This window comes from Schistocerca nitens, chromosome 6 (assembly GCF_023898315.1).
Source record: "Schistocerca nitens isolate TAMUIC-IGC-003100 chromosome 6, iqSchNite1.1, whole genome shotgun sequence".
NCBI classification, from domain to species: domain Eukaryota; kingdom Metazoa; phylum Arthropoda; class Insecta; order Orthoptera; family Acrididae; genus Schistocerca; species Schistocerca nitens.
Window position 1 is genome coordinate 471,586,093 of NC_064619.1, and position 14,275 is coordinate 471,600,367.

Below are 14,275 nucleotides of genomic sequence, written 5' to 3' on the forward strand. Positions count from 1 at the left end.
GAAATGTAACAGCCCCGGAAAACCCTGTACAAACTACAAATGATATTCTACTGGTATACATTTACATGTCTGATATCGCTAGTACGCGTACCCACAGGAAATTACATTCTTGCAACACAGGAAAAGGAGTAGAGGACAAAGGGAAGACGGTGTTGTACTCAAAGTTCTGCAAGCAGACACGACGAGGGTGGGAAAACTAGCGATGTAATAACAGCGGGAAAAACTGGGGGCTGTGTGTTTCTTACGTATTGCACCTCTGGGAAAAAGAAGAGCGCCATGGCGGCGTTTCTCTATATAAGGAGAGGCGGTGCTTCCACCTGCATCCTCAGTGTCCACTGGAGAGCAGCAGACATGAAGTCCGCCCTGGCACTCGTAGCGGTGCTCGCCGTCATGGCGCTGGCTGCCGCGGATGACGAGAAGTACACCACCAAGTACGACAACATCGACCTGGACGAGATCCTCGCCAACGACCGCCTGATGCACCAGTATGAACTCTGCCTCACCGAGGAAGACGACGGCAGCTGCACCCCGGAGGGCAAGGAGCTCAAGAGTAAGTTCCCTGGCACCAGCGACTGATGACTGCTTTTGCTATGTTTGTTGTAATCTCTGTATTATACTTAACATTAGCGGGTCAGATCTAATTAGACATGCAGCTGAGCCAAGTAGAGTAGGCCGTAAGAGCACAATGATTGCAATTCGTAATAAAGAAAAATGTATCCGACCATCATTGCTGAAGCTTTTGGGACATCTAATGCGATGCGCAAATGGGCGCATGGAGGAAATATAACAGTCAGAAATTTCATGTACAATCCAACTACAATAGATAAAACAAATTTAGTAGTATGAGTATTTAACGGAGGGTAAAGGAATGTCACATCGTGAAGCACCAGTCCGATGTTTGTCAAACCATGTGGAAACGTTCATCACACAACCAATATTAAATGATTAAATTTTCATTTCACTCGGAACTGCTGTCCATCGTCAGCATCTGTATGAGGCGTGACCCCCACGAATACACTTTTAAATTCGTTATGGCATTGAAGAAAATGGCCTCAGAATGTCATAATTAGAGGTTTGTTACCTTTTTTTGAAGACCGTTTGCGTGATGCTGGCATGGAAGTGCATTTTTTACCTACCCCGTCCCAGGCATTCTCTATGGCTGACTCAGTAAGAGGCTAGGAGCGCCAATCAGGGATTCGACTATTCCGCTGGGCGTTTGTCGTGTGAAATGCAGTGTAAGTTCTTGTATCATCCTGCTGAAAAACCCTGGTCAAGCAGAGTTGACAAATTGTTGCCATATAGGCCTATTGGCAAACATTCAACAATTACCAAATGAGTCTTGCTGTCACATCCAATAGCTCCACACACGATAATTCCAGGATGTGTAGAAATGTGGGTCTCGAGATTCGCTGTTGTGTGTGACATCTCATTGTTCCCTGCAAAGACGCTTTGGCGTCGATCTAACCACCAGAAACAAAAGCGACACTCACCACTGAACGCCATTCAATATCCTAGTCGACTGTGCTTCATGTAAGTCTCTGTTGTGTCTGTGCTATACCATCAGAGGCAAGCAACGCAAGACAACTCAATATTTCAACCCAGTTACATGCAATCTTCTCTCGGAAGGTTCGCGGTAACGACTGCCAATGGATGAGCTACCATCAACAGTGCCACATGTCATCCCTCCATAAGACATTATGCAGAGCTTTAGAAATTAAGCCAGAACACTGACGCAAAATATAGCCAGCGGGAACATTTCGCTACCACCTCTCCTCCCCTTGTCATCAAATTACTGATGCTATAAATTTCTTGCAGATACAGCGCGTTAGCGACCTCACTTAAGGAGCCAGTGGTGGGAGACCTAGAGTTTAGCTGGAGCATTATACCATTATTAGCATTAAAAATCTCTGTCAAAAAGTAGAGGAGACGGATAAATTCCTAAGGCGGACTGAGGATATTTTTTCGAGTCATTACCCTTCTAACTAGTTTGATACATTCCCCTCTCTGCCAACTTCATCTCAGAAGAGCATTTGCACACAGCGTCGTAATTCATTGTTGGATTATTCCAGCAGTCCTGCAGTTTTTACTCTCTATAGTTCCCGCAATTATCGTGGAAGTTATTCCTTTATGTCTTAACACATATCCTATCATCCTCTCTCTTCTTCTTATCAGTGTTTTCGCTGGTTCCGACAAAGGTAGTATGTTCGCAAGATAATGTTGGATAAATGAAAATTGTGACACAAAATTACGAGCAATTATCTATATATGAAAAGGTAGTTTGCCAAGGATGGCGTTATTAGTGTCAAGATTAAGTAGGTAGTCGTTAACTTACTTTTCGCTATAAATACCGTATTATAAAACTGGAAAGATAAATTATCTTCAATTTTTCAATGTAATGTTTGTTTCGCCTGTCTGCTGAAGTTAATGTGATAGAAGCATAAGCGTAACAGTCCAACTGTCAGCAGTATGAAGGTCACATTGAACATCATATTAGTGAATTCCAAGCGGCGAAAATACATTATCTGACTAATAATTTACAGGCAACGCTTTGTCATTAGGAACTGGCCCCAGATGACACGGGAGGCGGACTCGCCAGTATAAAAACAGGCAAAGAGTATTGTGTTGTCAGTAGAGAAGCGGTAACAGCACAACTAGTTCGTCAGGAGAACTCTGTGACTCCCAACGTGGTCTGGTCATTGGATGTCATCTGAGTAACAAATCTATCACGAACATTTCAACCTTTCTAAATCTGCCCAAATCAACTGTTGGTGATGTGATTGTAAAATGGAAAAGCGAAGGAACAACGATAGCTAAACCAAAACCGGGAAGACCTCATATACTGACAGACGAAGGCCGTCTAGTATTGCGGATCGTGATTGTATAAAAAGAGCATGAAGTGAGCGAGATGAATCATTCGCGACTTTAAAAAGTGCTACCAACAGTCCAGCTCAGACAATGGCTGAAACGAGGGGGTTAAAAGAATGGGTGACATTGATCGAGGCACTCCTAAGCGGCACGCTGCTATAGTCACTGGTGAGTGACGCTTGGGGTGATGTGGATATTGTAAACAGTGACGCCACTGTTCAGTTGAAGGCTGGAAATGAATGATTTAGAGCAATGAAACACACTATAGCCCGTGGCAATCCCATGGCACGGTTTGGGTTTCGCGAATGCATAAGGAACGTTACCTGTCATCATGTGCAGTGCCAACAGTGAAGTACGGATGAGGTGGTGGACGTTTTCACGGGTAAGGGTGTGCTCCTCGTATTACGGTTAAGAAAACTCTACTTGCCTAAGGATATGAACACATTCGAAAGCATTGTGTACTGCATACAGTAGAGGAACAGTGAGGAAATAATGATTGTATCAGCATGCACCCAATGCATTCTGCCACAAAGCAGAATGTGTGACGCAATGGTTTGTTGACAGTCCTTAAAATTGATTGGCTTAGCCAGAGCTCCGACCTGAACTCACTGTAACACCTTCGAAATGAGTCACAACGCCGACTTCAAACCCCAATGTCCAACATCACTACTTTCTCTGGTTTCGGCTTCTGTGGAAGGTCTGGGCTGTTATTCCTCCACACACAAATTGAAACACCTCGTTGAAAGTGTCCCCAACAGAGTTTAGGCAGTCAAAAGGCGAAGGCCGGACAGAGCCCACATTAGTGTTCTCTAAGACATGTTCGGATATTTGATGACATAGTGTAGTTCGTTTCTAAGAGCTATTTATGCTAAGATACTTATTTGCGCTACTAGTAGTATTTCTTCGTAACATTCAAAGACCTCTTGGTCTCGTCCTCGACTGAAATACCACTACTGCATAAGTCTGTCAATGTGTGACATTACTGTTATTGAGAATTAATGTATATACTAACAACTGGCTCCATAAATGTGATGTCCTGTAAGTAATTTTATGGGCTGAAAAATTAACACCTTAGAGCAATAAAGTTGAATGCAAGAATATTTAAGAAGTTAGAGAAAGTTTGAAGCCTGCCAATGTGAATAACATCTTTCACATTTACGTTTAATAAATTAATACATTAACAGTTTCGCATATAAATTTACCCTGCAACTTCCCAAATGAAAAGGTACCGCAGTTTACTCAGATTGAATTTGGCACAAGTAGCTAATGTTAATCTTATTAATACACTCTTCATAATGAAGCACTGAACTGAATACTTTTGAAAATGAAACTGCCACTGTGTAATAACTATTGATAGCAACCGTGATCTTTGTTTCGTATAACATTACTCGCAGTTGTGTTTTAAGTAATAACTACTTCTATCATAAAAAAGTTCCATTCCACTGAAGATTTCGATGTTTGTTTTCTTGCAGAAGACATCCCCGACGCTCTAGAAACTGAGTGCTCAAAATGTAACGAAAAACAGAAGGAAGCCATCAGGAAAGTTATCAAGTTCTTGATCAACCAGAAACCAGAAACATGGGAGAACCTGAAGGAGCATTACGATAAAGATGGAAAATACAGCGAGAAGTATAAGAAGCTTGAGGATGAGCTCAAAGAATAAACACCCTGTTAACATGTACATCTGATATACCGAATAAATTCTTATGGCAAATTTATATTTTGCTTTGTTTATGTCGCGCACTCGGAGGTGCAGGGAGTCGTAAGAAAGTCGGTTGACAGCAGGTTCCCAATAAGACCGTTTCAATTTTGGTGCGGTTCTTAGTATATAAACGGAAATAACACGCGAATGCATCTTTTAGTGTCAGAAAGAACGGACAAAACGTTCTAGGCTTATTGGCGCCTCCCAAATTTATGAGCATCTGCGGAGGGAAAAATTCCCTCTAAAATAGTGTGGTGGTTAACTAGTTCAGCGTCATCTAATTGTTCGCACCTATTAATCTCTCCTTCGCCCTAAACGCATTTGTTGTTATTTTACGTAGATTCCCACCCCATTCATCAAAAGTATTTAGGAAAGAATCCAGCTACATCGCTAAGAAGAACCGTGAGAAACCAAGCCCGCATCTCGGGGTCGTGCGGTAGCGTTCTCGCTTCCCACGCCCGGGTTCCTGGGTTCGATTCCCGGCGGGGTCAGGGATTTTCTCTGCCTCGTGATGGCTGGGTGTTGTGTGCTGTCCTTAGGTTAGTTAGGTTTAAGTAGTTCTAAGTTCTAGGGGACTTATGACCACAGCAGTTGAGTCCCATAGTGCTCAGAGCCATTTGAACCATTTTTTTGAGAAACCAACACGAGAAACGTACAACTTATCCCGCAGATTGAAAAAAAAATGTGATTTTGTAATCTTTGATTTCGAACTTCAGTCAGAGCGAAATTAGGAATTAGATTGAAGACCAAGCAGAAAGCAACAAAACTGTTAGGATCATCTACATGAACTGTGTTGTGACTTGGCAAGACAGCCAAGCCACTGTGAGATAGCCGAAAGGCACGCGTTTAAGCTCACGCAGGCAGGCGTGAGGTCTGGAACAGTTAAAGGAGTTGAGTCTAGTAAAAAAAGTACGTAGCTTCTGGAATACTTAACTTTAATCCATAATTGGTAAACATCGGTCTGACGGTACATGCATCACAAGATAAATAGCAAATGATAATGGCGCCTTGCTAGGTCGTAGCAAATGACGTAGCTGACGGCTATGCTAACTACCGTCTCGGCAAATGAGAGCGTAATTTGTCAGTGAACCATCGCTAGCAAAGCCGGCTGTACAACTGGGGCGAGTACTAGGAAGTCTCTCTAGACCTGCCGTGTGGCGGCGCTCGGTCTGCAATCACTGATAGTGGCGACACGCGGGTCCGACGTATACTAACGGACCGCGGCCGATTTAAAGGCTACCACCTAGCAAGTGTGGTGTCTAGCAGGAACACCACAAACTGAAGAAGGAGGAGTCCATCAGAAACGCTTGGTATACATTAAAAACGAATTCAACAGTGACTGGTTTCGAGATTTTCTTTATGCACAAAATGATAAAACCTTGTGTAGGGACCGTCCCATCATTGTTAGATATTTCATAATACTCATAAAATAGTGTTACCACTAACGAGGTAAGTCTTTACTATACAAGTGACAACGAAATGGAAGTGGTGTTAATGAGTATCAAAGGATATTATGACCTCACCACATTTGTAATACGTAGCACCAATATTATAGAGAGGATAGTAAAATGCCGAATCTCAGATTGTTATATCACTGTTCTCCTCATTCATCGTCATCATAATCATCTTCTTACCCTTCTTATTTATCAAGTGTCAACCCGATACCTGCTTGATCCATAAGGCACTGTGGTCAGAAAAAAAGCAATTAGGAAAATTTGAAATGAGTGCTCAGTTTTTTTAAACTTTTACATTCTTTTGATTCCGTACTCACTTCGTCCGAATAGCATGCTTTGTAGCGTTCGCCGCAGAAGCTTTTTTTCTCGTGAGAGGTTCAAGTTTTCCGTTCTTTACTTCTTACTCTGCTTATGTATTCCTAGACTGTGTCCATTATGACAGTTTCCGAGTTTTCTCATTAGGTCCACATTTATTAGACGCTCAGTTTTCCTCTTTTTCAGAGACAACGCTCCTGTCCTGCATAAAATAACTCTATTATAGCCTTACTTTGGTCAGAATGCCCAGGTGATTTTGTAAGGCGTAGAATCGTGTGTTATGAATGCTACGTGTGCCGTTCAACAGTATGTTTAATTGTAATAGGTTCACAGGTATATCAAATTTTTGACTTCCCGCGGTTCCCGCGCTATTCAGAAAATTGTATCCTCCTCGATTTTGCTCTCCTTGTCCACAATAAATTTTCTCTCTGTTGTATACGTGTGTAAACTGGAATGATCAGTTTTGCAGTTTCCGCGTTTGATATTTCCGAACGATCATCGAATGAATCTATAAACACTACAACGTCCTCAGCGTACCTTCCATTGTTCAAACATCAAAACAAAGAACAACCCCTTGATTTTTAAAAATATATCACTACATAGTTTCCAAAGTGTTCGCGTCAACAGTGCTTCATTAGAGAAGAAAGCATTATACCTAATAATCAGCAATGGATACCATGTTTTCGTGTCAGGCATAAAAAATATGACAGTCAACATAAAATCAGATTAGCTAGTACAAGAGCAATGATTGTCAAAAAAATTCATTACTAAGGCGATGGATGTTACAGACCATATTAGTAAGAGAGTGAAGACTTGTCATTCCTTTGAGGTTTAAAACTGAGGAAGAAGAACACTAACGCAATACCTAACAGTTACACAATGAGCAAAAATTTATGTCAAGAGTGAAAGATGTACACATCTTCTATCACATCATCAAAGCTTGAATTAACTGACTAGTAAATCTGTATTACTAAAAGGAGTAAATGTGTAAAACAGTCATCTCGGTATGTCTATTTTACACGGTTCTCCAAATCTGCTACACGAAATTTCATGAGGTTTTCGCAATTAACCTGAGCGTGGCTTGGGGTACCCTATAGGCTTTTGTTCATCGAAATATAATCCTGAAAAGAAAGTTCTACTAAAACCGTCTTGTCTCTTTGTTTGCCTGTTGGAACACGATAATCTCCAAAACTACAAGAAACATTTACATGGGATTTTCGCGTGTAAGTTAAGTGTAACTTGGGGCACAGTATAGGCGTTATTTAATCAAAATCGGAACCCCGAACGAAAAGGTATCGTGATTTAAAGTTTTATCTAAATCCGTCGTATCTGTCTGTTATAAAACTAAAGTCCTTCATGAGGTTTTCACAGATAACTTGAGCATAGTTTCGGGCTCCATAAAGGCTTCATTTCGTCAAAATCGGATAATGGAAAAAAAGATACCTTAACTGAAAGTTTACCCATACTAACATCGTAACTGCTGCTGTAACTCTGTCACGTTTTCACGACTAGCCTGCTGAACTAATTTCGATGAAATTTGGTATGGAGACAGCATGCACCATCAGGAAGAACATAGCTGCTTTAAAAAGTGTGTAGTACAAGTACTCATCGATTTCAAGAATATTACTCTTTATTTACTCTTTGAAAAGGCTATTTTCTCTTTGACTATTGATCTTTATCACATTTGTGAAAACGTTTTTATTTGTTGATGTGTCATGTGATATGATTCAAAGTAATGAATACAATACTTATACAATCTTCAGTGTGCTTAATCCGTACTTACACTCAATCTGTTGCATAATGTATGCATTATATAATGTATAGCTACTTCAGTAGTACCATTCATATACGCAACTCGTGCCCGTGGTCCCCTGCTTCGAAGGGGGCGGGGGGGGGGGGGGAGCATGGGGGGGGGGGGTGGAGCACATCACTCGAACAGAAAGGACAAGGACAGATACGGACAGTAGCAGACTTACTCACCATTACTCGTAACAAAACTACTGATATATAAGCGCAGCTGTGGGTAGCAGCTAGTGGTTAATCTTTGAAAATAACTTGTTAAATGTGGTGATGGTCTGCAACAGGTTAGAGGGCTACAAAAAATGGTTCAAATGGCTCTGAGCACTATGGGACTTAACATCTGTGGTCATCAGTCCCCTAGAACTTAGAACTACTTAAACCTAACTAACCTAAGGACATCACACACATCCATGCCCGACGCAGGATTCGAACCTGCGACCGTAGCAGTCGCGCTGTTCCGGACTGTGCGCCTAGAACCGCAAGACCACCGCGGTAGAGGCCTACACTGCAACAATTTCTTAGTTTGTGACTTCTGACATTATGGAGAACTAAGACAGGCAACCCAAAATACGTGCAGAAAGAGTAAATGTAACAGGGTACAATCTTCGCTGTGTTGTAGTGGCTAACGTTTCCTCAATACCTTTGTACAGTTTATAGATGGAGATTTATGACGACAACTCTGTATTTTTGAAATGTAACTACGTTGTACTGCTGTCTGAAACACTGAAAGAGCCTTCAGAGAGGACCGCAACTCAGTACCCCATCGCCAGGAGAACAATTCCCACACTCGTGCGCTTTATAGCGCTAAATGTGAGCAAATAAATATCTCAGGGATGGTTGGCATGTTTATTACTGTAACAGTCATATCAAGTGCTCTAAAGATTGCCTCTGATCTTAGATTCACACTATAAAACGATTACAGGCGGACAATATCGCAAGTTGGATGCCACAGCACAGACCTATGTTACATCACATTTCACGTGGTAGAGATACGTCGGTCTTTGCTTGCACCACACTTTTTCAGTTTACTATAGAGATAAAACCTCAGACGTGTTAAATGTTGTAAGCGTGGATTTCGTTCGACTAACCTAATGATCTCAATTTTCTTTTTGTTAAACAGATCTGTAATTCATACAATGTAGGCTTTCACGGCCGGTATTGTCTTCACTTAAAACTTCCGGACTGATAGGCCATGGTCGATGTATAAAACTCTCCACTGACGTTTCGTCTCCGACTGCGGGAGACATCCTCCGAGGTAAAGTGGCGAACTGCAATTCTATAAAACTGGAGATCACTGGATTAATCCATATTTACACCTGAAAAAGGAATTATCACTTGCTATAAAAAATGTAAACCAAACGAGATAATGAACCTAGAATTGCAGGACATTACATTGTTAATTAATGGAACTATATGTGAAATAGTAGGAAGACAATTTCACCTTCCAGTTACCATCATGGACACAGCAATGATTAACGTGTCCCGACCAAGACTGTATTGGCCAGAAGAACCACTACGCGTATTACCTTAACGGAACATAACCTTTGTTAGCGATACTTCAGATTCCACTGTGCTACAGTCCCTGGACGAATTATTAAGTTCAGAAAAAGGACAAATTTCAGTCAGTCAAGTAATACAACATGCGATACAAGAAACGTTGACAAAATACGATTATTTGTAGTGTATGAACGATGAGCCTAATATTGGTTCTAGCGTTCATTTGTACAACTTACTTGTGTGTAAAGCGTAAGATATCTCATTCAAAAGAGGCCACCACCCATTGGACACCTGCGGAGTGGATACAAACTAGCAATAAGTAATGTAAATGGAAAGTGTAAATAGTGTATTCAATCGGGACAGAATGTCGTTGGCCCTTCACAGGTTCTCAGTTGCTGTCCAGACTCCATGCAAAGGTGTCTCTGCTCGACCCTCTCTAGAGCGATCAACATGATGCTCATTGCTAGTTTGTGGCCTCATAATCGTAATTATCTCAAAGCAGGACACTGCCTAATCCTTCAATATTTTCAAGTGTTTCTTCCAGAGCAGTGCAAATATCAGTGACCGGAACTTATCTCCTTTTCTGTGATCTTCCATACTATCCGGAGTTGCAAGTTTTGTCTCAACTGATCTACCGATTCTTTTAGTTCCACAACTTTTCTCCGCAGTTCGTAGGTTAGCTCACCTCTTCCCAAACGGGCCAAACGAGTTTTAAGTATCTATTTACAAGCGACAACAACATTAACACAAGACTCCGTACGTGAGTGTTTTCAGAGATTCGTAAGCAAACATTACACCTGTTGGTCATGTTCTGTCTCAAAGACTACAGCGGTGTCCTTAATACTGCTGCTACTAGACCGGCACCTAGATCCTTTTCCGATTCAACAGGGATTTTGGAAACCGGGTTACACACCTCTCTTTACACAAAAAAAGTCCAGACGGGGTCAAATAAGGGGATCGAGTAGCTATAGTGCAGGACAATAACAGCTAATCCACTTTTCTGAAAACGGTCGGTATAAGAATCGACGCACAGAACGACTGGAATATGCCGCCGCGTCATGCTGGAAGCATATGCGTTGTCTTCTAGCGAGTGGCACGTCAACCAACAACTGTAGCAATACTCAGCCTGTAATTTAATGGCCTATAGAAGATATGACCCAGTTAAAGAGCCACCAACAACCTATGCCCACATATTCACGTAGAACCTCAATTAATGTGCACTAGTAAACGTGGCATATGGATTAATCTCACTGAAAACATGGATGTTGAAGACCCCATCACGTCCGAACATTGCTTCATCTGTAAACAACACAAAGGACGGAATTGTAGGATGCATTTGATACTGCTCCAGACCACCGCGAAAACTATGAAGTTTGTGCACCTGCTGTAAGTGAAATGTACTAACAATTATTGCTCATGAAGGACGTTTCTTACAGTCGTCTGATTCGTTCTCATGTTATACGCAGTTGCACGATGACTGAGAGCGATAATTCTGAAACTGGAGAAAAGTGTTTGTTTTAGGTCCCGTGCAACCTCCCAGACTTTGTCTGCTTAAAGAATTTTCGTCCTCTATACGTCGCAAGCCACCTTAAGGGGTATGGGGCAGTGTACTTCTGCTACCACTATAAGTTCGCCATTTCCTGCTGCATTTATGAATGGGGCTTGGGTAGATTGACTGTCGCTAACGATCCGCATGCGGCCTCAGTTCCGTGATTTTCTTGTCGCTGAAGGGTCGCGATACATATTTGGGATGAGTCTTGTGTTGTCCGAGTCTTCTTGGGACGTACACTGTCGAGATTTCAACTGCAGATCTCAGCGTGATAGCCAATATATCTTTTGTTACCTCTGCCTTTGAAGTTTCTTGAGCAGCCTCTCCAAAGCACTTGAGATAACTTCTTTGGACCTTCTCTATGTCTTTTATTAATCCTACTTTGTAAAGGTCATAAAAGAATGAACAATACCCAAGAATCTGTTAAACGAGTTTATCGTAACTCACATCCTTCGTCGACATATTGCATTTGCTTAAGATTCTTCCAGTGAATCTCTAATCGAAGAGCAGTGGCCTTATTCACGAAACTACAAGGAACACATTACATTTACTTATACTTAGTGTATGTTGTACACATTGTTTGAAGCCTCGAGGACCTACCTTAGACGTGTTTGTGTTGCTCTCGATATTTGTAAAACTGTGATAGATCGAGGACAGTCCTATCCAAAACTCATACCAATCTTAAGTTAGAAAGCTTTTCTTCACCTCCCAGATGGACACTAGAGGCTTTACACAAAGAAAGTACTTTGGACGTTTCTTATTCAGTAACTACTTGAGCTATGTGCTTTCCCAAAAGTATAGTTTCAATCACAAAAATGGCAGATGATTTGAACAGAGTACGTTAAGGTAAGTGTCATATCTGGAAACAACTTACTCCTGATTAAACACTTGAAGTTCATAGCAAATCTATAGAAAGACGACTGCCAGTCGCACTACGGGCTTTAGAGTCGGGCATAAAATTTTGCCGCACTTTATGGAAGATCACGATTGACTTCCGTACAATGGTACAAGGAGACAGTCAGCTAGGACTCACCCAAGTCTTCTTTAGTTTATAGTGAGATAAAAAAACATAGGAATGACATCCTACGTGCGTGGTTTATATGGGACAAGACCTCCCAATCCAACACTGAAGTTATATCTTGTCCATGTGCTCATGAAAATAAATATCGAGATGGGATGCTACAGAGCTGTGGTGAAACCATATTCTTTCGCGGACAGGACCAACTTTGTCCAACAACGTTGTGAATGAACATCAGGTATTCTGCACCGTTCACATGGGTGGTAGGAAATAAGGTCCTCTTGATCCGAACTCACAGGTTATAGAGAACCGTTACTGGTGATCCAAGACGTGTGTGGGGTATGAATTTTCATCACTCAAGATATAGCCATTGTGGGACTCGAAAATACCATCACGACCGATAGACACTTCCTGTGCAAATCTGTAGTCATGAAACTTAACATAGTTAAATTGTGGAACAAGTAATCTCAGTAATATAAAAATCTTTTTCTTATAGTGTATAGACCTCTAAATGTTTGCTGGTAATGACTATATGGACTGAAGATGACTGTGTTTGGTGTTCAAACTGGTCGCCTTACATATAGAAAGTATAGAGATCTAGACATCGTAATAAAATGAAGCGTGACAAGATCACACTGAAGAATACAGCCACCGATTGTTTAATCCAATACTGTTTTTGATGGCAGAATCCTATTTAATGACTGACTTCAGTCAGTTAGATATCAGATTCGTCTGTTTACTAGTTTAAAGAGGTAAACGACTCTGATCATCATCTAATTTGTGATCAAATAATGTTTTGGATTCCACAAGTTATTGTAATAACAAGTTTTATGTAAAACTTAAGCAGTTCTGTTCTGGATTCAAAATCATTTGGGCCTATAGCTTGCACACGTTATCTTAAGGACCTAACTGCTTCTCCTTCAAAGTGCGCATTGCAATGACACTTCTTCCATGTGAACTAACATCCTCAAATCCTTCGTCAAGATACAGCTAACTTTCTGTAGCTTGAATGATGCTGGTTTTCGTAGGTTGCTATCCACATTTTTGTGAGAAAATAATAATGGTCGTACTTATGGCCTCAATTACTAACAATTTTCATATGTATTTAACTAACCACAGTACCATTGTAAGTTAGTTCTATCCTATCCGTAGATGGTGTTACCGCATAAGTGCTGGTTCCTTTAACTTTTCCCCTACGTTCACATTGCTACATTTACTTAGGAGGGACTAATAATTATGTTTCCTATTTCTTCTTGGAACGGGTGTTTTCAGAAATATGAAAGTAAGCCATTACGTGGTACCCAACAACTTTGGCAACGGAAGTTCGGCAATATTTGTGGCGTTATATGTAAATTGAGAGTGGAGAGGGGAAGGAAGGAAAGGAAAGGGAGGGGATCACTGCTACCAGCTGCATCGGGACAATATGCGAAATCAGCGGCGACTCGTTAAAATATGTGTCGGATCTGGGTTAGAACCCGGGATCTCCTGCTTGGGCAGGTGCGTTAACCATTGCACCATCCCTGACACAGCGCTATCGCATTGCGCGAACTATGTCGGCACTCCTCACGGCCGATTCACACTCCCATCGAGCAGCACCTATCCGCAGTCCTTCTCCATTCCTCCATGTTCGCTGCTATGAAACCCGCACAGGTGGTCGGACGTATATGTGCATCCGCACTGAAGAAGGTGAACCCGTTGTCCGGCTAGGCGGATGAATTGTATGAATGCCTGCTGTCCGTTCTGTCGGACATGTCAGAAAGAACAGACACCAAGCACTCACATAATTTGTGATGTGCTTGCAGTAACCTGAAGAATGGGCCAATAATTGCACATTTACTTCTTTTTTTAATTTTATGACTTCCTTCACGGTTACTACGAGATTTGTAAGGTCTTACTACGAGATTTGTAAGGTACACCATTCGTGGATGAACTACACGTCACCTCTGTGGCTTCAGAAGACGACTACACGAAAACTACAGGACATACAGCAGACAGACACACGCATCAGTCCACAGAGGATCTCTCCAAGTTCTTAACTCACATTACAGGTGCTGAACATAGGTACCATTTCTGAC

At 41.6% G+C, this 14,275-nt stretch overlaps 1 protein-coding gene across 1 annotated transcript; it reads left to right on the forward strand.

The window, feature by feature from the left end:
- Nucleotides 1-336: 336 nt before the first annotated feature.
- LOC126262655 (ejaculatory bulb-specific protein 3-like) lies at nt 337-4,583 on the forward strand. Its single transcript, XM_049959425.1, has 2 exons — nt 337-550; nt 4,338-4,583. Exons 1-2 carry the CDS (start codon nt 352-354, stop codon nt 4,526-4,528), a joined length of 390 nt encoding a protein of 129 aa, XP_049815382.1. The 5' UTR covers nt 337-351; the 3' UTR covers nt 4,529-4,583.
- Nucleotides 4,584-14,275: the final 9,692 nt, after the last annotated feature.

Coding starts and splice junctions, on each gene's coding strand:
- LOC126262655 (XM_049959425.1), top strand. CDS start 352: ATGAAGTCCGCCCTGGCACTCGTAGCGGTGCTCGCCGTCATGGCGCTG. Junction 551..4,337: donor GGAGGGCAAGGAGCTCAAGA/GTAAGTTCCCTG, acceptor GTTTTCTTGCAG/AAGACATCCCCGACGCTCTA.